Below are 27,958 nucleotides of genomic sequence, written 5' to 3' on the forward strand. Positions count from 1 at the left end.
ACAAAATGACAAGAATATGCAATGCGGAAAAGGCAGTCTCTTCCACAAATGGTGTTAAGGAAAACCAGACAGCAACATGCAAAAGAATGAAACTGGCCCACTTGCTTACAGCATACACAAAATAAACTCAAAATGTATTAGGGACCTAAATGGGAGACCTGAAACCACAAAAATCCTAGAAGAGAGAACAGGCAGTCATTTCTCTGACATTGGCTGTAACATCTTTCCAGATGTTTCCTGAAGGAAACAAAAGCAAAATAAACTATTAGGGTTACCTCAAAATAAAAAGCTTCTGTATAGCAAGAAGCAACCAACAAAACTAAAAAAACAACCTACTGAATGGGAGAAGAAATTTGCAAATGACATATCTGATAAGAATTAGTATCCAAATTACATTAAGAACTTACACAGGGGCACCGGGGTGGCTCAGTGACTTAAGCCTCTGCCTCAGCTCAGGTCATGATCTCAGGGTCCTGAGATCAAGCCCCACATCAGGCACTCTGCTAAGCAGGGAGCCTGCTTCCCCCTCTCTGTCTGCCTACTTGTGATCTCTGCCTGTCAAATAAATACATAAAATCTTAAAAAAAAAAAAAAAGAACTTATACAACTCACATCATAAAGCAAATAATCTAAGTTAAAAATGGGCAAAAGATATGAACAGACATTCTTCCAAAGAAGACACACAGACAGCCAACAGACACATGAAAAGATGCTCAACACTTCTCATCATCAGGGAAATGCAAATCAACTCATACCTGTCAGAACAGCTACAGTCAAAAACTCAAGAAACAAGTGTTCATGAGGATGTGGAGAAAACAGAACCCTCATGCGTTATTGATGGGAATGCAAAATTGGTGCAGCTACTGTGGAAAATAGTATGGAGGTTCCTCAAAAATTAAAAATATACATTACCTACAATCTAGTAATCGCACTACTGAGTATTTACCCAAAGAATATGAAAACACTAATTCAAAGGGATACATGCACCCCTATGCTTATTGCAGCATTATTTACTATAGTAAAATTATAGAAGTAACCCAAGTGTCCATCAATGGATAAAGAATGGATAAAGATGTGGGATAGGTAGATAGATATCTCAGGATATTATTCAGCCATAAAAAAATGAAATCTTACCATTTACAACAACATGGACAGAGCTAGAGAGTATATTCCTAAGTGAAATAACCCAGTCAGAGAAAGTCAAATACCATATGATTTCACTCATGTACAGTATTTAAGAAACAAAACAAATGAACAAAGGAGAAAAAAGATAAATCAAAAAGCAGTCTCAACTATAGAGAATAAACAGTTACCAGAGGAGAGATGGGTGGGGGAATGAGTGAAATAGGTAAAGGGGATTAAGAGTATACTTATCATGATGAACACTGAGTAATATATATAATTGTTGAATCATTGTATTTTACAAACAATACTGTATGTTAACTACACGAGAATTAAAATTTTTTTAAAAAATTAAAAAACAACTTTTGTCCTCTAAAGAATAATATCAAGAAAATAAAGACAACCTACAGAATAGGAAAAATACTTGCAACTCATATATCTGATAAGAGACTCATATCCATAATATATAAAGAACACTTACAATTCTATAATAAAGGGACAAATAACACAATTTTTTAAATGGCCAAAGATACACAAATGGTTAATAAGGACATGAAAAGATGTTCGACATCATTAGTCATTTGGAAAATCAAAATCAAAATCACAATGATAATGGGTTCCAATTCAAGACGGCAATTTAAGACTCTGAGCTCGCTTCCTCCACAGAACATACCAAATTACATCTCTTTTTTTTTTTTTTTTTTTTTTTTTTTAATTTTTTATTTTTTATAAACATATATTTTTATCCCCAGGGGTACAGGTCTGTGAATCACCAGGTTTACACACTTCACAGCACTCACCAAAGCACATACCCTCCCCAATGTCTATAATCCCACCCCCTTCTCCCAAAACCCCTCCCCCCGGCAACCCTCAGTTTGTTTTGTGAGATTAAGAGTCACTTATGGTTTGTCTCCCTCCCAATCCCATCTTGTTTCATTTATTCTTCTTCTACCCACTTAAGCCTCCATGTTGCATCACCACTTCCTCATATCAGGGAGATCATATGATAGTTGTCTTTCTCTGCTTGACTTATTTCGCTAAGCATGATACGCTCTAGTTCCATCCATGTTGTTGCAAATGGCAAGATTTCATTTCTTTTGATGGCTGCATAGTATTCCTTTGTGTATATATACCACATCTTCTTGATCCATTCATCTGTTGATGGACATCTAGGTTCTTTCCATAGTTTGGCTATTGTGGACATTGCTGCTATAAACATTCGGGTGCATGTGTCCCTTTGGATAACTACATTTGTATCTTTAGGGTAAATACCCAATAGTGCAATTGCTGGGTCATAGGGCAGTTCTATTTTCAACATTTTGAGGAACCTCCATGCTGTTTTCCAGAGTGGCTGCACCAGCCTGCATTCCCACCAACAGTGTAGGAGGGTTCCCCTTTCTCCGCATCCTCGCCAGCATCTGTCATTTCCTGACTTGTTGATTTTAGCCATTCTGACTGGTGTGAGGTGATATCTCATTGTGGTTTTGATTTGTATTTCCCTGATGCCGAGTGATATGGAGCACTTTTTCATGTGTCTGTTCGCCATCTGAATGTCTTCTTTGCAGAAATGTCTGTTCATGTCTTCTGCCCATTTCTTGATTGGATTATTTGTTCTTTGGGTGTTGAGTTTGCTAAGTTCTTTATAGATTCTGGACACTAGTCCTTTATCTGATATGTCGTTTGCAAATATCTTCTCCCATTCTGTCAGTTGTCTTTTGATTTTTGTTAACTGTTTCCTTTGCTGTGCAAAAGCTTTTGATCTTGATGAAATCCCAGTAGTTCATTTTTTCCCTTGCTTCCCTTGCCTTTTTGCGTTGTTCCTAGGAAGATGTTGCTGCGGCAGAGGTCGAAGAGGTTGCTGCCCGTGTTCTCCTCAAGGATTTTGATGGATTCCTTTCGTACATTGAGGTCCTTCATCCATTTTGAGTCTATTTTTTGTGTGTGGTGTAAGGAAATGGTCCAATTTCATTTTTCTGCATGTGGCTGTCCAATTTTCCCAGCACCATTTATTGAAAAGGCTGTCTTTTTTCCATTGGACATTCTTTCCTGCTTTGTCGAAGATTAGTTGACCATAGAGTTGAGGGTCTATTTCTGGGCTCTCTATTCTGTTCCATTGATCTATGTGTCTGTTTTTTGTGCCAGTACCATGCTGTCTTGATGATGACAGCTTTGTAATAGAGCTTGAAGTCCGGAATTGTGATGCCACCAACTTTGGCTTTCTTTTTCAATATCCCTTTGGCTATTCGAGGTCTTTTCTGGTTCCATATAAATTTTAGAATTATTTGTTCCATTTCTTTGAAAAAGATGGATGGTACTTTGATAGGAATTGCATTAAATGTGTAGATTGCTTTAGGTAGCATAGACATTTTCACAATATTTATTCTTCCAATCCAGGAGCATGGAACATTTTTTCCATTTCTTTGTGTCTTCCTCAATTTCTTTCATGAGTACTTTATAGTTTTCTGAGTATAGAGTTAGATTCTGTGTCTATTTGGTTAGGTTTATTCCTAGGTATCTTATGGTTTTGGATGCAATTGTAAATGAGATGGACTCCTTAATATCTCTTTCTTCTGTCTTGCTGTTGGTGTAGAGAAATGCAACTGATTTCTGTGCATTGATTTTATATCCTGACACTTTACTGAATTCCTGTATAAGTTCTAGCAGTTTTGGAGTGGAGTCTTTTGGGTTTTCCACATATAGTATCATATCATCTGCAAAGAGTGATAATTTGACTTCTTCTTTGCCGATTTGGATGCCTTTAATTTCCTTTTGTTGTCTGATTGCTGAGGCTAGGACCTCTAGTACGATGTTGAATAGCAGTGGTGATAATGGACATCCCTGCCGTGTTCCTGACCTTAGCGGAAAAGCTTTCAGTTTTTCTCCATTGAGAATGATATTTGCGGTGGGTTTTTCATAGATGGCTTTGATGATATTGAGGTATGTGCCCTCTATCCCTACACTTTGAAGAGTTTTGATCAGGAAGGGATGTTGTACTTTGTCAAATGCTTTTTCAGCATCTATTGAGAGTATCATATGGTTCTTGTTCTTTCTTTTATTGATGTGTTGTATCACATTGACTGATTTGCGGATGTTGAACCAACCTTGCAGCCCTGGAATAAATCCCACTTGGTCGTGGTGAATAATCTTTTTAATGTACTGTTGAATCCTATTGGCTAGTATTTTGTTGAGTATTTTCGCATCTGTGTTCATCAAGGATATTGGTCTATAGCTCTCTTTTTTGGTGGGATCCTTGTCTGGTTTTGGGATCAAGGTGATGCTGGCCTCATAAAATGAGTTTGGAAGTTTTCCTTCCATTTCTATTTTTTGGAACAGTTTCAGGAGAATAGGAATTAGTTCTTCTTTAAATGTTTGGTAGAATTCCCCCGGGAAGCCGTCTGGCCCTGGGCTTTTGTTTGTTTGGAGATTTTTTTTTTTTTTTTTTTTTTTTAATTTTTTATTTTTGATAAACATATATTTTTATCCCCAGGGGTACAGGTCTGTGAATCAACAGGTTTACACACTTCACAGCACTCACCAAATCACATACCCTCCCCAATGTCCATAATCCCACCCCCTTCTCCCAAACCCCCTGCCCCCGGCAACCCTCAGTTTGTTTTGTGAGATTAAGAGTCACTTATGGTTTGTCTCCCTCCCAATCCCATCTTGTTTCATTTATTCTTCTTCTACCCACTTAAGCCTCCATGTTGTATCACCACTTCCTCATATCAGGGAGATCATATGGTAGTTGTCTTTCTCTGCTTGACTTATTTCGCTAAGCATGATACGCTCTAGTTCCATCCATGTTGTCGCAAATGGCAAGATTTCATTTCTTTTGATGGCTGCATAGTATTCCATTGTGTATATATACCACATCTTCTTGATCCATTCATCTGTTGATGGACATCTAGGTTCTTTCCATAGTTTGGCTATTGTGGACATTGCTGCTATAAACATTCGGGTGCATGTGCCCCTTTGGATCACTACATTTGTATCTTTAGGGTAAATACCCAATAGTGCAATTGCTGGGTCATAGGGCAGTTCTATTTTCAACATTTTGAGGAACCGCCATGCTGTTTTCCAGAGTGGCTGCACCAGCTTGCATTCCCACCAACAGTGTAGGAGGGTTCCCCTTTCTCCGCATCCTCGCCAGCATCTGTCATTTCCTGACTTGTTGATTTTAGCCATTCTGACTGGTGTGAGGTGATATCTCATTGTGGTTTTGATTTGTATTTCCCTGATGCCGAGTGATATGGAGCACTTTTTCATGTGTCTGTTGGCCATCTGGATGTCTTCTTTGCAGAAATGTCTGTTCATGTCCTCTGCCCATTTCTTGATTGGATTATTTGTTCTTTGGGTGTTGAGTTTGCTAAGTTCTTTATAGATTCTGGACACTAGTCCTTTATCTGATATGTCGTTTGCAAATATCTTCTCCCATTCTGTCAGTTGTCTTTTGATTTTGTTAACTGTTTCCTTTGCTGTGCAAAAGCTTTTGATCTTGATGAAATCCCAGTAGTTCATTTTTTCCCTTGCTTCCCTTGCCTTTGGCGTTGTTCCTAGGAAGATGTTGCTGCGGCAGAGGTCGAAGAGGTTGCTGCCCGTGTTCTCAAGGATTTTGATGGATTCCTTTCGTACATTGAGGTCCTTCATCCATTTTGAGTCTATTTTTGTGTGTGGTGTAAGGAAATGGTCCAATTTCATTTTTCTGCATGTGGCTGTCCAATTTTCCCAGCACCATTTATTGAAAGGCTGTCTTTTTTCCATTGGACATTCTTTCCTGCTTTGTCGAAGATTAGTTGACCATAGAGTTGAGGGTCTATTTCTGGGCTCTCTATTCTGTTCCATTGATCTATGTGTCTGTTTTTGTGCCAGTACCATGCTGTCTTGATGATGACAGCTTTGTAATAGAGCTTGAAGTCCGGAATTGTGATGCCACCAACTTTGGCTTTCTTTTTCAATATCCCTTTGGCTATTCGAGGTCTTTTCTGGTTCCATATAAATTTTAGAATTATTTGTTCCATTTCTTTGAAAAAGATGGATGGTACTTTGATAGGAATTGCATTAAATGTGTAGATTGCTTTAGGTAGCATAGACATTTTCACAATATTTATTCTTCCAATCCAGGAGCATGGAACATTTTTCCATTTCTTTGTGTCTTCCTCAATTTCTTTCATGAGTACTTTATAGTTTTCTGAGTATAGATTCTGTGTCTATTTGGTTAGGTTTATTCCTAGGTATCTTATGGTTTTGGATGCAATTGTAAATGAGATGGACTCCTTAATATCTCTTTCTTCTGTCTTGCTGTTGGTGTAGAGAAATGCAACTGATTTCTGTGCATTGATTTTATATCCTGACACTTTACTGAATTCCTGTATAAGTTCTAGCAGTTTTGGAGTGGAGTCTTTTGGGTTTTCCACATATAGTATCATATCATCTGCAAAGAGTGATAATTTGACTTCTTCTTTGCCGATTTGGATGCCTTTAATTTCCTTTTGTTGTCTGATTGCTGAGGCTAGGACCTCTAGTACGATGTTGAATAGCAGTGGTGATAATGGACATCCCTGCCGTGTTCCTGACCTTAGCGGAAAAGCTTTCAGTTTTTCTCCATTGAGAATGATATTTGCGGTGGGTTTTTCATAGATGGCTTTGATGATATTGAGGTATGTGCCCTCTATCCCTACACTTTGAAGAGTTTTGATCAGGAAGGGATGTTGTACTTTGTCAAATGCTTTTTCAGCATCTATTGAGAGTATCATATGGTTCTTGTTCTTTCTTTTATTGATGTGTTGTATCACATTGACTGATTTGCGGATGTTGAACCAACCTTGCAGCCCTGGAATAAATCCCACTTGGTCGTGGTGAATAATCTTTTTAATGTACTGTTGAATCCTATTGGCTAGTATTTTGTTGAGTATTTTCGCATCTGTGTTCATCAAGGATATTGGTCTATAGCTCTCTTTTTTGGTGGGATCCTTGTCTGGTTTTGGGATCAAGGTGATGCTGGCCTCATAAAATGAGTTTGGAAGTTTTCCTTCCATTTCTATTTTTTGGAACAGTTTCAGGAGAATAGGAATTAGTTCTTCTTTAAATGTTTGGTAGAATTCCCCCGGGAAGCCGTCTGGCCCTGGGCTTTTGTTTGTTTGGAGATTTTTAATGACTGTTTCAATCTCCTTACTGGTTATGGGTCTGTTCAGGCTTTCTATTTCTTCCTGGTTCAGTTGTGGTAGTTTATATGTTTCTAGGAATGCATCCATTTCTTCCAGATTGTCAAATTTATTGCCGTAGAGTTGCTCATAGTATGTTCTTATAATAGTTTGTATTTCTTTGGTGTTAGTTGTGATCTCTCCTCTTTCATTCATGATTTTATTTATTTGGGTCCTTTCTCTTTTCTTTTTGATAAGTCGGGCCAGGGGTTTATCAATTTTATTAATTCTTTCAAAGAACCAGCTCCTACTTTCGTTGATTTGTTCTATTGTTTTTTTGGTTTCTATTTCATTGATTTCTGCTCTGATCTTTATGATTTCTCTTCTCCTGCTGGGCTTAGGGTTTCTTTCTTGTTCTTTCTCCAGCTCCTTTAGGTGTAGGGTTAGGTTGTGTACCTGAGACCTTTCTTGTTTCTTGAGAAAGGCTTGTACCGCTATATATTTTCCTCTCAGGACTGCCTTTGTTGTGTCCCACAGATTTTGAACCGTTGTATTTTCATTATCATTTGTTTCCATGATTACTCACCCCGGCCCCAGGTAAGGGCGGTGTAATTCCGCCTGGGGCAAAGACACTTGAGAATCACTACAACAGGCCCCTCCCCCAGAAGATCAACAAGAAATCCAGCCGAGACCAAGTTCACCTACCAAGGAGTGCGGTTTCAATACCAAGGAGAGCAGCAGAATTCCAGAAGAGGAGAAAGCCAAGCACGGAACTCATGGCTTTTTTCCTGTGATTTTTTTTAGTCTTGCAGTTAATTTAATTTTTTCTTTTTCATTTTTTTTTTTTCTCGCCTTCGGGTAAAATTTTTTTTTAACTGTTACCTTTTTCTTTTTTAACGATTTTTTACTAGTTTATCTAATATATATATATATATATATTTACATTTTTCTTAGGTGTTTTCTTTTTTTAAAAATTCTTTTCTTTTCTTTTTTTTTCTTTTTCTTTTCTTTTTGTTTTTTTTTTTTCTTTTTCTTTCTTCCTTTTTGAACCTCTTTTTATCCCCTTTCTCCCCACTCACGATTTTGTATCTCTTCTAATTTGGTTAAAGCATATTTTCCTGGGGTTGTTGCCACCCTTTTAGTATTTTACTTGCCCCTTCATTTACTCTTATCTGGACAAAATGACAAGACATAAAAATTCAACACAAAAAAAAGAACAAGAGGCAGTACCGAAGGCTAGGGACCTAATCAATACAGACATCGGTAATATGTCAGATCTAGAGTTCAGAATGACAATTCTCAAGGTTCTAGCCGGGCTCGAAAAAGGCATGGAAGATATTAGAGAAACCCTCTCGAGAGATATAAAAGCCCTTTCTGGAGAAATAAAAGAACTAAAATCTAACCAAGGTGAAATCAAAAAAGCTATTAATGAGGTGCAATCAAAAATGGAGGCTCTAACTGCTAGGATCAATGAGGCAGAAGAAAGAATTAGTGATATAGAAGACCAAATGACAGAGAATAAAGAAGCTGAGCAAAAGAGGGACAAACAGCTACTGGACCACGAGGGGAGAATTCAAGAGATAAGTGACACCATAAGACGAAACAACATTAGAATAATTGGGATTCCAGAAGAAGAAGAAAGTGAGAGGGGAGCAGAAGGTATACTGGAGAGAATTATTGGGGAGAATTTCCCCAATATGGCAAAGGGAACGAGCATCAAAATTCAGGAGGTTCAGAGAATGCCCCTCAAAATCAATAAGAATAGGCCCACACCCCGTCACCTAATAGTAAAATTTACAAGTCTCAATGACAAAGAGAAAATCCTGAAAGCAGCCCGGGAAAAAAAGAAGTCTGTAACATACAATGGTAAAAATATTAGATTTGGCAGCTGACTTATCCACAGAGACCTGGCAGGCCAGAAAGAGCTGGCATGATATTTTCAGAGCACTAAACGAGAAAAACATGCAGCCAAGAATACTATATCCAGCTAGGCTATCATTGAAAATAGAAGGAGAGATTAAAAGCTTCCAGGACAAACAACAACTGAAAGAATTTGCAAATACCAAACCAGCTCTACAGGAAATATTGAAAGGGGTCCTCTAAGCAAAGAGAGAGCCTACAAGTGGTAGATCAGAAAGGAACAGAGACCATATACAGTAACAGTCACCTTACAGGCAATACAATGGCACTAAATTCATATCTCTCAATAGTTACCCTGAATGTGAATGGGCTAAATGCCCCTGTCAAAAGACACAGGGTATCAGAATGGATAAAAAAAAAACAAAACCCATCTATATGTTGCCTCCAAGAAACACATTTTAAGCCCGAAGACACCTCCAGATTTAAAGTGAGGGGGTGGAAAAGAATTTACCATGCTAATGGACATCAGAAGAAAGCAGGAGTGGCAATCCTTATATCAGATCAATTAGATTTTAAGCCTAAGACTATAATAAGAGATGAGGAAGGACACTATATCATACTCAAAGGGTCTGTCCAACAAGAAGATTTAACAATTTTAAATATCTATGCCCCCAATGTGGGAGCAGCCAACTATATAAACCAATTAATAACAAAATCAAAGAAACACATCAACAATAATACAATGATAGTAGGGGACTTTAACACTCCCCTCACTGAAATGGACAGGTCATCCAAGCAAAAGATCAGCAAGGAAATAAAGGCCTTAAATGACACACTGGACCAGATGGACATCACAGATATATTCAGAATATTTCATCCCAAAGCAACAGAATACACATTCTTCTCTAGTGCACATGGAACATTCTCCAGAATAGATCACATCCTCGGTCCGAAATCAGGACTCAACCGGTATCAAAAGATTGGGATCATTCCCTGCATATTTTCAGACCACAATGCTCTAAAGCTAGAACTCAACCACAAAAGGAAGTTTGGAAAGAACCCAAATACATGGAGACTAAACAGTATCCTTCTAAAGAATGAATGGGTCAACCGGGAAATTAAAGAAGAATTGAAAAAAATCATGGAACCAAATTACATCTCTTAATAGAACAATTCCTCCTGAAGAAGAACTGAGAGCAAAGTGAATAGCTATTAAACAACCAAAGACAGAGAGAATGGCAAGAGAACAGAAAGAGATATAGAAAGACAGTAACAAGACCTCCACCCCAACACTGCAAATGGCTGGGGCGAGGAATACTGAAAAACCAGGAACAGTTTTGTGTCTCTGGGGACACAGAAAAACCTGCTGTTTAAAAGAACAACTAGCATATAAGAGACAACACTAAAACTCTGCCAAGTGGTTGGTGCCAGAAAGTTCTTCAGATCACAGGGACTGGAGAAGGACACATCTCACATTCCCACCCCACAATAAAAGCCTAGACCAGAGTAAGGTCCAGACAACATAGCTGGAATGTTCAGTCACCTTGGCAAGCTTGTAACTTCAGCCAGCCCAGGGTCCGTGAGCCAGTGCCAGCCATCCTGTGGTGCTGGGGCACAGAAACCAGCTGTGGATTGGGGGGGGTGTTTTAATTTATACTGCTTTATTGTATTTTTACTTTTGAAAATTTGTCTCTTTTTGTTGTTTTGTTCTTTCTTATTCTTTTTTCCTTCTTCCATTTTTTTTTATTTTCTTATTTTTTTAAATTTTATTATTACTTGTTTCTTCATTCTTTCTGTAAAAAGTCATGGTTTAAAAGAGTAACTAGCATATACGTCCACAGCTCCTATCGGCAAAACTCCAAGCACACACAGTCTATGTAAGGGGTATCATACCCAACTCCACAGAGTTTTGCCTGATCCCTAGAAACAAACATAGAAAGTCATCCAAAATAGGGAGACAGAGGAACATGTCTCAACAGAAAGAACAAGAAAAAATGCAGTAAAAGAATTAAGTGAAACCCAGATAAGTAATATGTCTGATAAAGAATTTAAAGTAATGATCATAAAGATACTCACTGCACTGGAGAAAAGAATGGAAAAACTCAGTGTGAGCTTCAGTAAAGAAATAGAATATATTTTTAAAAACCAATCAAAGTTGGATACAATAACTGAAATTTTAAAAAATCCACTAGGGGGAATCAACAGATTATAGGATGCAGAAGAATGTATCAGTGATCTGGAAGACAAGGTCATGGAAATTTCGGCTCAGGTCATGACCTCAGGATCCAGGAATCAAGCCCCATGTCAGGCTCTGCACTCAGCAGAGAGTCGGCCTGAGGATTCTCCCTCTCCCTCTCCCCCCACTCCTCCCCTCCCACGCTCTCTCCCTCTGTTAAAAACAAACAAAAAAAACCCTTTCAAGTGTGCTTCTGCATATGGGCCAGTGGTGATTTCGAATGTTACTGATTACATTACTTTATGTGTTCATTACATATAAAGCTATTCTGTAAATTCTTCATGGTAGGCCTCGATCTGGTCCCCCTTAAAGTCCCCAAGCAGCATTTCTCAAACTGTACTATTCCTAGAAATTGCCTGAGGATGCTCTTAAAGTGCAAATTGATTCAGGAGGTCTGGGGTAGAGCCTGAGACTGTGTTTCTAAGTAGCTCCCAGAGGATGCAGATACCTCTGGTCCAGAACCACGCTTTGAGAGCCAAGATCTTCAGTATGGAGCACAGGGTGTTATAATGTTGATTGATTAGTTGATTGACTGATTGATTGTCACTGGTTGCTACTAGGTAGGCGGCAGGGCAGAGGAAGGGTTAATAGGGAAAGTTTACAGCCCGTAGTTAGAAAACTAAGAGCTAGAGCGTCTCTCTCCCTCCTTCCCTTTCCCCCCAGTCTTACTAAAAGCTCACCTGCACCCACCAGACACTACCCCTTCTTGGAGTTTTCCATCTTTTACAAAAGTATTGAAGGATGAAGCAAATTCTCCCAGACAGATCCCTGCACTATGGACAGATTGCTGGTGCAGCACATCGAGAGGGTGATCAACTCACCCTGCTTTGCCTGGGACCTTCCGGAGTTTCAGCACCAAAAGTTCTACAACCTCATTTTAAAACTGAAAGTCTCATGTCCTTGGAAACCCTCAGTCCCAAGAAAACAGGAGAGTTGCCCCCCCCACCCCCGCCTGTACAAAGCACTCTGCAGAGGGGAAGTGAGGATGACAAAGTGGGCGCTGAAGGTCTGTGCAATCTGGTTGGTGGGGGATGGAGAGGAGGTGGAGCAGCTTAGTGTGACCTGAACTGCAAAAGCCAACCTTCTCAGATGAAAGCCCCTTATGAACCCCCAAAGACACTATTTTAGGCCCTAAATTCAAACCAATAATCACCGAGTTCAGAGAGAATATGCTCTTTTACCCCAAGCACCCCATATCATCTGGCCCCTGCTTGAAACCACCGAGAAATTTAGAGCAAGCTTGCCCTGTTTCTGTGCAGAGATGAGGCAGGCAGGGCCTCCCAATTCAGTCTGCTGGGCAAAGTGAAGCCAAAAGTGAGCTGTGCCTTTGAGCAATGAGCCTGTGGCAGGAAATGCTGCTTTTAAAAGAATGTTCTAAGCCACAGTTCTTTGACCAAGAAAATAAAACTATTTATGACAAAATGACAAAAATCCAAAACATTAAGGAAAGTAGTTTTATGCTCTAAAAATCATACATTAACACATATAAGCATGGGTGTCCCTGACATTGTTACAACCTGGCTGGGTTGTTTTTAACTGGTTGCATCCCTCAGAAGGCATGGAGAGATCCTTGGTTTCCATGGCACTAACCTACAGTCCATGAGGTCAGTGTCGATCAGACCCACTGCTCTCGGTCTACCCCACTGCTTAGACAGTAGTTGGCTTTGCCTGCTGGCCAAGGACCCAACTGTACATCACTCCACAAACATTTGTGTACGTAAGACCTATGCTTTGCATTTGCAAATGTTTTTACTTTTCAAGGTACTTTCCCATCTGTTGGCTCATTTTAATCTCACACAAAAGTAGAAGGCTGGTGAATGAGGCATCATTAGGCCCACTGCATAGCTAAACAGCAGGATAGCATAGAAGAAGCAGGAGGCTGAGCTTCTGAAAATCCCCATTTGTATCCAACTCTACCTCTTCCCTTTGGAAAGCCTTGGACAAGTCACTCCTCTTCAAACCACCATCATCTCACCTCAAAAAACTGGACAGTAATTCCATCTTTGGGGCAGCTCTAGACATTTAGGGAGTGCGACTCCCCAGATGAGGTACTCAATAAATGATACCGGGCCTACCATCATTGTTATTAGGAAACTGCCTCCCATAAAAGTAATCGAGACTCCTAAGGTCACACATCTGACTTCTGCAGGACAAAAACCCAGGCCTATGTCCTAATTCCCAACCTAGTGTTGTTTCCCCTGGACCAAACTGTCCCAGTGTCTCAGTGACTGACCCAGTTATGCCTGACACCCTCAGCCAACTATGATCCTTTATGTGGCAAGTGACCTCATTTAAGGGCTCAGAAGTCTGTAGGTCATTAGAAAAAAATGTTGATGACCGAAAACAAAACCTGTGACCTGCAGGGGGTATGGAATTTATCACGCCACACGACTGCATTCCTGCATCTCCGCAAGCATGCTAGAGCATCAGAGGGTCAGGTGCTGGGTGGGGCGCTCCCCAGATTACCAATCTCTGCAGCTCTGGAAGGTTCCACAGCAACCAGTCTGGGCTCCACGTTTAGGAAGAGGGCTTCTCCACTGGCGTTGATGGCACAACCGGAAGGCCTCACCACCACGGAGAGCCGATGCATTCCGACCGGCAGCAGGTCTGTCTGACAGACCACGTTCGTTTCGTTTGAGAAGAGAACTCTGCAGATCGTTTTGTTCACCGTAACCTGCACGGCCTGGGGGTCCCCAGAGAAACTAGTTCCAAAAATATAAACCAGCAGGTGGATGTCACCATCTTAAAGAAGGAAAAATAAATAAATAAAAGAACAAAGTCATCTCTCAATGCTATAACTCCATTTAAGAGAATTCTGTCTAATGTCAAATGTTCATTCCCTCTCACCTTCCCCTCCCAAAATTCAAGGAGTTGGATGATGACTCCAATATTGGGCATCTATATTTATTATTGCAATGTACAGCCCCCATCTGAAGTTTTCTCAAACTAGGAATAAGAGAACACTACTCAACTCTAAACAAATGAAAAAAAAATCAAAATAAACATTTCAAAACAAGGGACAAAGAGAATAAAACATTTTAGGCCATCAAATCTCCAGGTGTCTCAGGGCACCTGGGTGGCTCAGTTGGTAAAGTGTCTCACTCTTGGTTTTAGCTCAGGTCATGATCTCAGGGTTGTGAGACTGAGCCCCACATTGGGCTCCATGCTCAATATGGAGCCTGCTTGGGATTCTCTCTCCCCTCTCCCCAGCCTCCCGCCCTTACCCCGCTCAGGTGTGCAGTCTCTTTCTCTGTCAAAAACAAAAAACAAAAAACACCTCCACCTGCCTCCATTTCAAACCATAACCATATTATTTAGATTGAACAAAAAATATACTTTCTGCTGTATCACTTAATATCCACCCCATGAATGGATGCCCCTCCTGTTCACCCATCACCAGGTACATGGCCTCTAAGAAATCACTGAGCCTGAAGTCATGACCATCTCAATGCCAACTCACAAATCATACCCAGGGAATACCACACCAAGTGGACCTGGGGAGTTGACTCTTCGAGGTACTGGAAAGAACAGGAACCTGAGCAATGGGCAGGTATGTCATTCACACGCACAACCACCTGAAAAAAAGGCAGAATAATTAAAGGCAAATGTATGCATTTCAAGTGCTCAAGAGTACTCAGAAAGCACTTGTGAAATTTGCCCAAATTAACATGTTTAATGACTCTTTCTTCTATTTCTCAGTAACAAACCCTAATGAATGATTCAAAGCATATTAGGTTTTCTTAAAATAATGGTTGTTATGCTGAAACTTAACATTTCTATAATCAAATATGCTAAATCTTAAATAAATTTCCTCTCTGTAGTAAATTTAAGAAAATTCAAACTATTCAATGACTTTTATCACTCTAGATTATATTCAACTAGATATCTGTGAAAAGTCTTTTCTTTGCTGGTACATGCCAACAAAACAGGCACCTTCCTTGCATTGTAATACATGGATATGCAACTGGAAAATAGTCTACCTGGGCCTTTGGTTTGGGGTCTTTTTGTTCTAAAATGGTAGGTCCCCAATAAGAGACTACATGACTCTTCCTTTCACCGTTACGTTAAACTGGTAGAACTCTACCATACTTGGAGATGGAGAAAGTAAAAAAAAAAAAATAGGGCTTGTTTGATGCTCTACATATAAAATATGGATTAAAAGCACACACTCTATTTATAATACTTTTGCTTATGGAGAGAAAGGGTGTGGGATGGCATGAAGGCATACCTGATAAAGAACACTTCAATGTTATTTCTCATGTTCTCTTTTATTCATAAATACACACAAAATATAATCTATCGAAATGTTGGCAATTATTAACCTTTGGTTTGGATACCCAGGTGTTGGTTACATTATTCTTTATAGTTTTCACATTTTAAAATTTTCTCAAATTAAAAGCAGATGACCTATAACAGGACTACGGGCAGACGGAAAAGATAAAAGGACATTTTAAGGAGAAAAGGCACGGACTTAGCTCATTTACTTTCCAGTGCCACTGCGTGGAGGTAACAAATCCTATGTGGCTATCAACGTTCGCCATTTTGGGGACCATAATTACAGCATCAATAATTATAATAATAGGATACTGTGTTTACAAAGCGCTTCTATTTTCCAAGTGTTTTTCATGCACCATGGAAGTAAAAAGGGGACAGCCATAATTGTCTCTGTTTTATGGAGTGGAAAAGTGATCTGGGATACTGGGTGGAGACCCTTGGAAGTGGTGCTTGTACTCTGGGCGGCCCATGCACTCTCACCTGAGTGTGTTGGTTGGCAGTAACCAACATGTCTCCAAATATGGGTCCAAGAAAAACTCCACCATCATACACCACACGCATGGCTGCAGCAGGGTCCACTCCAGTCAGATGTGCATCAGAGACCTGAGAGGGTTACATTTTTGGTGAATTCTTTCAAGGAACAGAAGTCTAATCTAATAGAAGCCAAACCTCATGCATAATAAAGGGTCTCTTCACATTTCAGGTAACTAGATGCTAGAAAGTGAAGGTGACACTGGGGTGAAGCCTAGAACCCTAACTGTAAGTAACAGTCAATGAAAGCCCCAGTAGACTAGAGGAATATTTATGTGCCAATAGAGCTGCCAAAAAAAAAAAAAAAAAGCACAAAAAACAATCTTCTCTCTCTGTCTTGAGATATTCTGTTTCTATGTGCTTTTCTATTTTATATGTTTGCAATCCAAAATAATAAAATAAAAGGTAAGGGGAAAGGTGCTATGAGATGACTCTCGTCCATCCTCCTTCTCTACCCCAGTATTCTGTTTGAAAACCAGATGACCCACAATACCATATAACGGGGATAAAATTTTATCTTGGGTTTCATTTTATAATAACCAAATGCTAGATGATCATTAGATTATTTTTTAAAACCCTAAATATGCAAGAGCATCTGGTTTTGTCATTATCCAGAGACAGCAAATCCTTTTCGAAACTTCCTTCTGTTGTGCCATCTGCCTCCATGATAATCTAAGTCAATCACATCTGCTTAAATTATCCAATAACAGATGTAGAATCATTGTACGATGGACACTGACCAACAACTTCTACCTACACTGAGTTAGGGGAGAAGACATTGGGTTTAAACTGCTTTATCAGCAATTGAACATATGCGATAAAAAACATGCCTTGAAAACTTCCCGAATATTTGAATATTTCAACAAAATTAATAATTCATGACAGTTTTCACCCATATAATACTGATTTTCTTTTAACAAAATGGCTCCTGGATGCCAAATCCACAGCACTAACATACATACCCTAATAAAATTGGGCAAATCTCCAACTTGGGTAGACCAGGAGAGGGTCCACACATGTTCGTAGCAAGACCTTAGATCCTCTGTCACAGCGAAGTCGTTGACGTTGAGGTACCTAGATGTGAAGTTATCAGCATTGTTTTGTAAGAGCTTGCGAAGGTCACTAGCTGATACATGCACGGGGATATCTGTGGAATAAGGTTTTGATATAAAACATACAAGATACTAATTACTCCACCGCACCGGGTTTCCTCATTAAAATAACAGAGAATAAATGTCAAGAAGCCCACTAATTGTAGAGGAGACCCTCAAGTTCAAAATGTGCCTTTGAGTGAAACCCCAGCCCAGTTAACCATGTGTTTCCTAAGGCAAACACAAGGAGATGTCTACTTTTTATATTGTGATACCTTTAATCAGTATCCCATCTCATAGCATGCAGAGAGCATCGTCACATCAGACAAAGCCTTCTCCACTGTCAACTCCAAATATACACTCCAGACACCTTGGTAATGCCTGAAACCTTAATTAAATGGTGGGTTTTCCCTGGAAAAATTTAGCTGGCCCTGTGAACAGAGAAAAGTTGGCCACCTTTCACAGGGAGTGGGGGAGGCTCACAGCAGCTGACACCCATAAAAACTTAGCCAACCCAGCTGAGGAATGTTGGCATTGAACTTTGGTTTCTCTATTAGAATTCCTTTAAGCCCAACCACCTGCTTCCCCATTCCACATCCCCACAGAAAAATAACAGCGCTCTGTGCTTAAGCTCTGCTCGTGTTTGAACCCTGGTTCTTGCTTTACCAAAAGTTTCCATTTCATTAGCTACTCCCAAAAGTCCCAGGAGGTGGGCCATTTAGGTACCCTAATGCCTACTTTAGAAATGAAGAAAATGAGACCAAACAAAATTCAGAAGCTGGCCAATCAAGCGAGACGGGTTTTCACTTAACCCAAAATGCCTTCTAACTCCTCAAGGGTCTTCCTCTTGAAGTCCACACAGCCTGGGAGGGTTAAGAAAAGACCACTTTCTTTCTAAAATGCAAACAAAATTCTTCTCCTTTTAAAAAAGGTTGTTCCACATTTAGATAATGTGAGGCCATTACCATTTCCCAAGTCCTAGTTAAGGCTGAATTCCCTGGATTGTTTGGCAGTGATGTGAAGGGCATCACAACAGAACACGGTGGCAGGAAGAGTATCTACAGACAAGCTGCAGCTCATGAGAAGGGAAGCATGGCCCAGGGATGGACTTCAGAGACACAGGGCGCTGTCACTTACTCACCCACATTTATCAGACTCCAATAGCCCACAGCCTTCAGTTTGTCCTAAGTGGCCAAATTGGAGTTAAAACCCCATTCTTCCCACCTGAGAAAATTCTTGCAAGCCCAGCCATCATTTTACTTGGGAGGACAGAAGACTTTTGGGCCATGTGCCAATTTTTATAAAGCCACCCTTGACCTCTCCTGAGCCTCCCTTCTGATTCTCCTAGGGTCTTACCAAACAAATAGTGCCATCACCTCTATTCCTTATCCTTTGTGAAATGTGTGTATTCTTAAGGATTTAGAAAAGGTCCCACGCCAATTACATCTGAAAGCTCTTTCTACACTTTTATGACCACTCAAATTCTCAATAGCATATGGTGTCACCGTGCAGTTTGACTTGGAAGGATGATGTCTACCATGGAAATTGGCCTAGGAAACTCTAGAGAGAAGAGGATTGACCTAATAATCAAATACTCGAGTTCATACTCAGACCTGTCATCAACTGTTTGTGTGACCTCTGGGCAAGCTCCAATATACTGGGCCCCATGGGCCTTCAGAAAGAGACATCCGTGTCCTAAAACCTGGAACATATGACTATTTCCTTATAAGGCAAAAGAGTGTATCTTATATTGCAGAAGATGTGGTTAAGAATCTTGAGAGGAACAGCTTATCCTGGGTTATCCAAGGTAGGCCCTAAGTGCAATCCTATGTGTCCTTATAAGACAGAGACAGAGGAGTCTTTGAGACAGAAGAGGAAGAGTGATGTGGCCACGGAATATGGGCAGCCACCAGAAGCTGGAAGAGCTGGGAAAGAGATGCTCCCCTAGAGCCCTCGGGGTGGTGGGGTGGGGGAGTGTGACACCGCTGAAAACTTGATTTTGGATTTCTGGCCTCCAGAAATTCAAGAGAACGGATTTCTGTTGTTTGAACCCACCAAGTTTGCAGTGATTTGTTATGACAACCCCGGGAAGCTAATCCACTCAGTTTCCACATCCCAAAGTTGGGATCCTTTTAAATGATATGGTATCATTATTGTACAGATCTTTAATTTTAACAAGGCCATGTTCAAACGCTGGAAACTAAACAAAACGGCTTTAAGGCTGTTTCTCAGGATACTGTTTGCCTGAGAATGCCCCTAAAAATGAAAATGAGACATTGATGCCCTCCAATTGTCCCTTTACCAGGAATCTCTGTGGTAGGAAGTTGGATGCGGAAGTATCCTCCTAAAGGTGGGCTTGTCTTCTGTATCCTCTGTGTTGTCACCTGGACCACCCCAGATTCTTCTTGTCCTCCTTCAGTGGGCACAGAGCTGTGGCAGGTCAAAAACAAAGCCTTAAGCACAGTAACCATCCAGAAGTGCTACTCCAGACAGAACTTAACCCCAGCTCAAAGAACATGCAGTCAGCCATGTTTCTAGGACACAATCTCAACCTCCCAAACACTGGATACCCTGTCCCATCATAGCAGAAGAGGTGCAGTGGAAATTTTAAGATTCTTTATTTAAAAAAAGATTTTATTTGGATGCCTGCATGGCTCAGTCGGTTAAACATATGCCTTTGGCTCAGGTCGTGATCCCGGGATCCTGGGTTCGAGTCCCACATCAGGCTCCCTGGTCAGCGGGGAGTCTGCTTCTCTCTCTACCTGCCTCTCCCCTGGCCTATGCTCTCTTTCTCTGACAAATGAATAAAATATTTTTTAAATTTTTAAAAATATTTTGTTTATTTATTTGAGACAGAGAGATTGGGAACACAAGCGGGGGAGAAGGGCAAAGAGAGAAGCAGACTCCCTGCTGAGCAGAAAGCCCAATGTGGGGCTCGATCCCAGGACACTGAGATCATGACCTGAGCTAAAGGCAGAAGCTTAGCCAACTGAGCCACCCAGACGTCCCAAATATTTGGATTCTTACAGAATGTTCCACCCTGTCTCTGTACTGATCCTGGGAACACAGGAACCCAGAATAAAAAGTGATGACCCCAGCCTCCAGCCTCCACAGCTTTGGCCCTGAAGCACAGAGTAGACAGAACATGGTCTTCTTTAATCCATTCACATCATTAAGTGAGCAGACAGTGCCCTGTTCCACAGACGCTTCCACACTCTGTATCCGTCTGACACGCAGGCCACTCCTTCTGGCCAACTTCTTAGCTGGTTCCTGTGTGCAAACACACTGGCCTGCCTAATCTTGCTTTTAATACAATAGATGGGTCAAATATATCACGACAAACCGTGAGATGGACTACCGTTCAGCCAATGAAATCATATTTTAGAAAAATCATACCATTCCCCATCAGTGATATGGGGAAATATTCAATTTAGGCCATTAAGTGGAAATGGGCATGTTACCAAATATAGTGTGTAATGTATGGTCCCAATTTGAGGTTTAAAAAGTAAATATTATACATATATGTATGGGTATATGTATACAAAAACTGCTTAGAAAAAAGGGAGTTAGAATATGGATCTAACATGTCAGTACAAGTTACCTCTAAGCAAAGGGATTATGAGTGACTTTTTAACTTTTCCTAAGTCTTTTACCATATTTTCCAAATTTTCAACAATAAATATATATGACCTTTATCAATATTAAGAACTACATATTGATGGGGATGCCTGGATGGCTCAGTGGGTTAAGCATCTGCCTTCAGCTCAGGTCATGATCCTGAGGGTCCTAGGATCAAGCCCGGCATAGGGCTCCTTGCTCAGCAGGGAACCTGTTTCTCCCTTTGCCTCTGGCTCCCCCTGCTTGTGCTCTCTGACAAAAAAATAAATAAAATCTTTTAAAAAAGAAAAAGAGCTACATGTCGATGCACTTAAATACAACTATACAGAAAGAGAATGATGGCATCTGTGTTGGGGGATGAAGTTAGCAAAGGCCAGCCCAAGGGGGTCCTGTGTTGCTGAGGCAGGAGGCTTCCAGAAGGAGTTAAGGGACTTGAGGAAATAGGAGAAAGGAAGGTTGCCAGGACCCTTCTACTGTGGACCTGTTCATAGTAACCCAAATCACCCTCTAGCATTTCTGAGTTGAAGGATTGGCATAGGGAATGCAGGACTGCAGGCTGGCTAAGATGGTGGCTCCCCCTCCCCTACCGCTGCTCCTTCACTCCTTGATCCTGTTGATGGTCTGCACGTCTTTCCTGCCCAGCGGGCCATGGAACACTAAGGAGAGCAGACCACAGACTCAAGCTCTCTGCACCTGCCCTTTATACACGGCCCCAGCCATGTATGAGCAGAACTCATCTTGGCACATGTTAGAAAAAGATGGAAAGAAAAATGTTAAAGGCAGCGCATCTCGAGTCTTTCATCCCTATTGGGGTTTAAGTGAAAAATGAAAAGAACGAATTAGAGCACACGTGTGTTCCAGGAGTTGGGTGGATGGAGCCTGATCCTCTGTTACTGCTTTATAAACTGCGCCTAGACTGTTGACTAGTAAGAAGCAACGCTTATGGGCCTCTAGTGCCATCTGGTGGTAAGTTCTTAGAAACAGCTTTTTTTGTTGTTTTTTATTAACATATAATATATTATTTGCTTCAGGGGTGGGTACAGGTCTGTGATTCATCGGTCTTACACGATGTACAGTTCTCACCATAGCACATACCCTCCCCAGTGTCCATCACCCAGCCACCCCATCCTTCCCACCTACCCCCTTCCAGGAACCCTTGGTTTGCTTCCTGAGATTAAGAGTCTCTTATGGTTTGTCTCCCTCCCCTGTCCCATCTTGTTTTTCCCTCCATAATCACCCCTGCCCTGCCTCTCAAATTCCTCATATCAGTGAGATCATATGATAACTGTCTTTCTCTAAAGACTTATTTCCCTTAGCATAATAACCCCCCCCCCCCAAAAAAGAAACAGCTGGGTTTTTTTTTTCCAATTAAATTAATTCTGAACAGCAGAAAAATACAACTACTTAAAAGCAAATTTACTAGAAACTAGCTCTCAAAGTGTAGACCCCAGACCAGTAGAATCAGCATTGCCTGGGAACTCATTAGAAATGCAAAATCTCAAATTCTCAGGCCTCCCCTCAAACCTACTGAGTTAGAGACAGAGCCGAGCCGTTAGGGCCCAGCAATTTGTGTTTTAACAAGACTTCCCTGGTGAATCCGTTCTGCATTGTTAAGACTCAGAACCGTGGTTTTAAGCAACAAGTCAGATATCTCTTCCTGATAAAAGTCCCACCTCTGTGTCCCCCAAGGGCAACTGACAACCCTAAGAAGGGACCAGCGAGCAAAGACCTCTCCCTACCTTGCGGTGATGAGTGGGAGCTCCCGGCCGCACCCCACCAACCAGAAGCTGACGTTGTAGACTGGAGGGGATCCCTCCACGCAGAGCGACTCCACCAGGTTGCCCCCGGGGCGAGCTGTTTCGGAATCTGCTTGAGAAACTAGAGACCAATGATCCCATCGTCAGCAAGCAACTGGTGTCTGGCGGAAAATCCCCACGGCAGACGCTGAGTTGCTGAGTTCTCAACCCCCACTTCAGGCAGAGATTCCCACCTGTCTGCCACCATGAGAGCAAAGGAAAAGGAGGCAGCAGGACGCGGCTTCGGACCAGAAGGAAAATGGGAGGTCATGGTTGAGGGAGACAAACGCTAATTCCATAACTAAGTTTAATAAGCCCCACACCAGGCCAACGTCCCTCTCGACGCTCTGGGACGCACCCACACACAGCGAGGACCTACTGCAGCGTGGACTGCTACACCTTCCTCCTTTCCTCCCCAAGGCCCCTGGCAACTCCGGGAACCTACAGCAGATCCCCTTCAGAACACTGAGCGCACAGGCGCCCTCTAGGGGTATGTGAGCGCTCATTCACAGAGCGGGCTCAGCACATGCGCAGAAACAGGGCAAGCCTTCAAACCGACTACTGCGCAAATCCTGATTTTCCACTTGTATTAGGTAACCATTTGGCTGATCAACATAACCTAAGACTGTTTCCTCATTGGTTAAGTGGGAATCATAACACATCAATCTGCATGGTACAGGGAGTTTAGCAGGATGGCAGATTCAAAATGACCAGCACAATATATTTTTAGATTCTCTAAGAGACACGTCTTCCCCAAAACTGTATGATCAGAACAGTGGACAGTGTTCTGATCCACTGTTCTGTGGACAGTCCAAAGCGCAGCATCTTTGCATGACCCCTGCTGATTTAGCATAATACTAAGCACACAGTAGGTGTTCAATAAATGCTTATTTGCTCACCTGGGCACAGAGTCATTGAAGGCTTGGCTCCAGTGTCCAGATGCTAACCCCCCCCCCCCATCCCAGCTGTGTGATTTGGGGCAAGATATTCAACCCCTCTTAGTTTTGGCTTCCTCATCTACAGAGTGGAGATAATAGGAGCACTTTATGGGCTTCTGAGATCTCAGTGAGAAGTAAGTGATAGGCACCATTACATACAAGGAATGTTCATATAGGAGATGAGATCAGAGAATATAAAGTGTGAAGCTGATCAGATAAATCTCAATTAACAATGGCTATTGGTTCATCTTGCCATTAAATCATCCTCAAAGCAAAGTCATCACCAGCAGGGAAACTAGACAAAATGGGAAGGGGGTTATTTCACCCAAGCCACTCCTCCCTTTCCCTCTCCCCCTCACCTCAACCCTAGGTGGTCCCACATACTGGAATATTTGATGGCTAAAGGGTGGGGCAGTGAGGAGGGACTCTGGCTCCTAGATTTCAGGGGTTTAGAGAGAGTGGAAACAGAGTTGATCATCTAGTCCTGAGTTCCCAGTCAATGGTTCAAGTGCATGAAATATTGATCGCCTCAGCACTCCGGGAATCCAGATAGTGCTTGGGTGGGGGGTGGGGAGAGCAACAAAAGGTCCAGCCAGTTCTCTTGGGCCCCAAGAAATTCAAGTGGTTACCCCAGCACTCCATTTGAATATTATCATCACCTAATTACACCATAACATGAACAGGGTTTGAAATCAGTCAAAGCACAGATGCCCCCAAACACTTAAACCGGTGAACCAGGTAAGAAATGGAATTTTGATGAGTATCCTAGAATGAGGAGATTTCAGAGCCGAAATTGAGACCTCTTGCCACCATCCCCCAATCTCTCTTGCCCTCAGCTCTATAAGTTTCAGACAAAAGACTATAAAGGGAAAAGGGAGTGTGAGCAAAAGTTGGAAGCCTCGAGGCCCAGGGACAGATTGCCCCATTCTGTCTTGGCTGTGGGTTTCTCTTCCCCTGAGTGCCCATCATACTTGGACAGTCTCAGTAGGACCCCTGATGAACTCTTTGTCCCTAGCCTCATGGACAAGCAAAGCTAGGGGCGGTTGCTTTGCCTAAAGGAGATCAAGGGGAAAGATCATGGAGGAAAGGGCTAAGCTTGAGCTCTGAAAGTTGAGTAGGAGGAATGTGGATAGGCAAAAAGCAGGACAAGCCTTTTCTCATAAAGACATGGTTAACTCTCTCACTTTTCTGAGTCTGCCTTGAAGGTGTAAATGAGACCTTTAGCCCATTTACAGGACCAGATATTGCCTTATTCCTTCCAGCACTTTGCATGACAGATATAAATTCATTGACAGGTGTAGAAGTCCTGCTAACCTAACAATAATCATGATAATAGTAATAATAACAGTTTATATTTATTGAGCACTTCCCATGGTGCAAGACCTGTGCTGACTTCATTACATTCTATACTTCAGTTAACCTTCACAGTAATTCAATAAGATGGGGTCCTGCTTATGCCCATTTTACAGATAAGGAAACAAAGCTTCTCAGCATGAAAGTGGTAAAATTGGGGTAAGAGCACAGAAGAGCAAGCATTGGATAAATGGGGGTGGGGTGGGGAAGGAATTAGCTAGAAAGATAGGGGGACCAAGAGCACACAATCCCAAACCAATCTTCTTTCCAGGAACAATCAGACAAGATGGGGACCACGTGTTTCCTCTGCATTAAAAGAAGAACTTCCCCAAGCAGAAAAATCTGAGGTCAGCACTAGATAGACAGGCCCCTTACAGAGAGCAGATTCGATTATCACCTGTTATGTTTGTGTCCGCAATAATAATTTCATCCACATAGAACCCACGGGTCTCCTGAGACAGAGGGAAGAGGTCGATCTGGTAAACCAGCACAGAGGAGTTTGCCAGAGCTGGCTGGAGATCCACAGAGCCTTGCACACAGGTCTCCCAGAGGTCCGTGCAAGTGAACCGCCAGCTGAAAAACAAAGCCCCCAGCAGAACTGGGCCTCTCTGTGTGCACCTGCAGCCCCTTCGCAGAGAGCCGAGTTCACCAGCCTGAGGGCCTGCAGACTGTGTAGTCAGGAGAGACACCCCAAGAACCCCTGCACCCCAGCAGTCCTGTGTGCCACAGGTACAGGCCTCCCATCCAAAACAGGCTCAGCGTGTGGAATCACGTGGGCGAGGCGCACTTCAAGGTGGTCATTCGCTCATGACAGTGTCGGCAGCATTTTCAGATGACAGTATAATTCTGCATCTTCAGCAGGTCATATGTTAGGCTCTAACCACAGAGAAGATTAATACCCCAGACTCACTGAGGTTTAAGACCACTTACAAAACCCGTAAGACCATTATGGAAAGAACACCAAAGCAAGGGAGCAAGAGGCCTGAGTTTCATTGCAGAGTCTTTATTTACTTGCTATATAAATTTTGGTGACTCAATAATTCTCTGGGTTGCAGTTTTTCCTATCAGTAATGTCAAGGAACAGTCTCTAAAATCTTTCCCACATAAGAGGTTCTATCATTCTATCCCCAGGTAAAGTGTCAAGGGTATTTGCAAAAAGTATTATATTCCTAACAACTAACTACTCTTAAATCAAAATTCTTAGTTGACTAAGATGTGTTCAGAATCCCAAGGGAAGGGGTGCCTGGGTGGCTCAACTGGTTAAGAATCCCACTCTTGATTTCAGCTCAGGTCATGATCTCAGGGTGGTGGGTTCGAGCCCCACATCCAGCTCCATGCTCAGGAGGGCATCTGAGCCTGCTTGAGACTGTCCTTCTGTCCCTCTCCCTGCTTATGTACATGTTTTCTATCTCTAAAATAAATAGTTAAATTTAAAAAAAAAAAGAACCGCAGGTTAATATCTGAGGCCCAAAATAAGAAATCGTCGGTACCTCACAGGGGCCCCTGTCCCCAAGAGAGCTAATCATCCCAGCCGGCAGAATTGCCACCACACTCCCCACAGATTAGCTACCTGTCGGGACTGGTCCCCACAAGACTCCAGTCACAGGTGATGTTCTTCTTAATGAAGTTTTGAGAGTCGGTTGTGAAAAATACGGTCACCTTCAGGATGTTATTCTTGTGGCCTTTGTATGCGAGGCACAACTATGGACACCGGAGAAAGGTATGAGTTCGATTAGTGCAAGAAGCAACGTGTCATCAAGAGGGTCCCGTCCCTAGGAAACTCCCTCATGCTGTGAGAGTTAACGTCAGTCCAAGTCCCATTGTCCTGGAGCTTACTAATCTCACCAGAAAGGCAAACAGAATAAATTGTCATTGACTCCGCAGAGAGTCATGAAATGCCTACCACTGTGCTTGGCAGTTAGGACTTTGGAGTATCTCAGTTAGAACAGACTTGTTCTGACCCAGTTACCTGTGTAACCTTGAGCAGGTCACTTCACCTCTCTGAGTCTCAGTGCCTGAACTCTAATTCACTGTCATCCTTGGTTTCTGAATGAAGCAAAATTCCCAAGAAGAATTTATTACAGGACTTTTTTTTTCCCCACAGTTGGCCTTTCGAACTGTATAATTCTTTTCTGGTCGGCAGGGGGGCGGGATGGGGTTGTCCTGTGCATTCGGGGATGTTTTGCAACATCCTTAGAAACTGCCCATTAGATGCCAGTAACACTTCCCAAGTGTAGCAACCAGAATCATCTCCATAATTCCAGACTTGCCCATGTGGGCAAATGGCCCCTTGTTGGGACCCCGTCCCGCAGAGGGCACGCTGGAAGATGGACGGGACCCCAACCTGACATGCCTAATCCAAGCTCTCCCGGGAAGTTCCACTAAGAACTGACTGAACCCTGAAACACAGAGGAGATGGAATTTTGAGGAATATCAAAGAATGATACAATCTCAGGCCTGAAGGAGAGTCCTCTAGCCACCCACCCCCAAACACTGCCATGAGTTCAGCCAGCCCGTTAGGCTCCCTCTAGCTCCCAAAGGGCAAAGAGGCTGCTCTCTTTTTATGAAAGATGGCTGTGCTAGTCAACCTATTAATTAAAAAACAAAACAAAACAAAACAAAACAATAGGGGCACCTGGGTGGCTCAGTGGGTTAAAGCCTCTGCCTTTGGTTCAGGTCATGATCCCAGGGTCCTGGGATTGAGCCCTCATCGGGCTCTCTGCTCAGTGGGAAGCCTGCTTCCCCCCCCCCCCTCTCTGTCTGCCTCTCTGCCTACTTGTGATCTCTGTCTGTCAAATAAATAAATAAAATCTTTAAAAAAAAAAAAACATAATAAATAACAGTGACTAGCATTTAACAGAGTCCTAACCAGTGCACACATTAGTAGGTTATCTCATTTAATCTCCACCACAATTCTAGACCATATGACTACCCATTTCACAGAGGGATAAACTAAATCGAGACCCCGAGGACATGTAAGGGTAGAGTCAAAATTCAA

At 42.0% G+C, this 27,958-nt stretch overlaps 1 protein-coding gene across 3 annotated transcripts in view; it reads right to left on the minus strand.

Annotated features, from left to right (window-relative positions):
• The window catches only part of PKHD1 (PKHD1 ciliary IPT domain containing fibrocystin/polyductin), a 471,024-nt gene that overhangs the window by 401,224 nt on the left and 41,842 nt on the right, over window positions 1–27,958 (minus strand). For 2 of the 3 annotated variants that reach the window (XR_006604139.1, XM_045071247.1), the window contains exons 21-28: window positions 26,531–26,661; window positions 25,358–25,533; window positions 22,613–22,751; window positions 19,558–19,685; window positions 17,127–17,311; window positions 16,114–16,236; window positions 14,819–14,933; window positions 13,825–14,100 (exon numbers count right to left, since the gene is read on the minus strand). Coding sequence is in view for 2 of the 3 variants with exons in the window: in XM_045071247.1 (XP_044927182.1) it covers window positions 13,825–14,100; window positions 14,819–14,933; window positions 16,114–16,236; window positions 17,127–17,311; window positions 19,558–19,685; window positions 22,613–22,751; window positions 25,358–25,533; window positions 26,531–26,661 (1,273 nt within the window). In the remaining variant the exon portion in view is untranslated. The remainder of the gene's footprint in view (window positions 1–13,824; window positions 14,101–14,818; window positions 14,934–16,113; window positions 16,237–17,126; window positions 17,312–19,557; window positions 19,686–22,612; window positions 22,752–25,357; window positions 25,534–26,530; window positions 26,662–27,958) is intronic. The other variant, XM_045071248.1, reaches the window with a different exon arrangement.

The sequence above is a fragment of the Mustela putorius genome, unplaced genomic scaffold, assembly GCF_011764305.1.
Source record: "Mustela putorius furo isolate JIRA1106 unplaced genomic scaffold, ASM1176430v1.1 tig00003983_pilon_pilon_pilon, whole genome shotgun sequence".
NCBI classification, from domain to species: domain Eukaryota; kingdom Metazoa; phylum Chordata; class Mammalia; order Carnivora; family Mustelidae; genus Mustela; species Mustela putorius.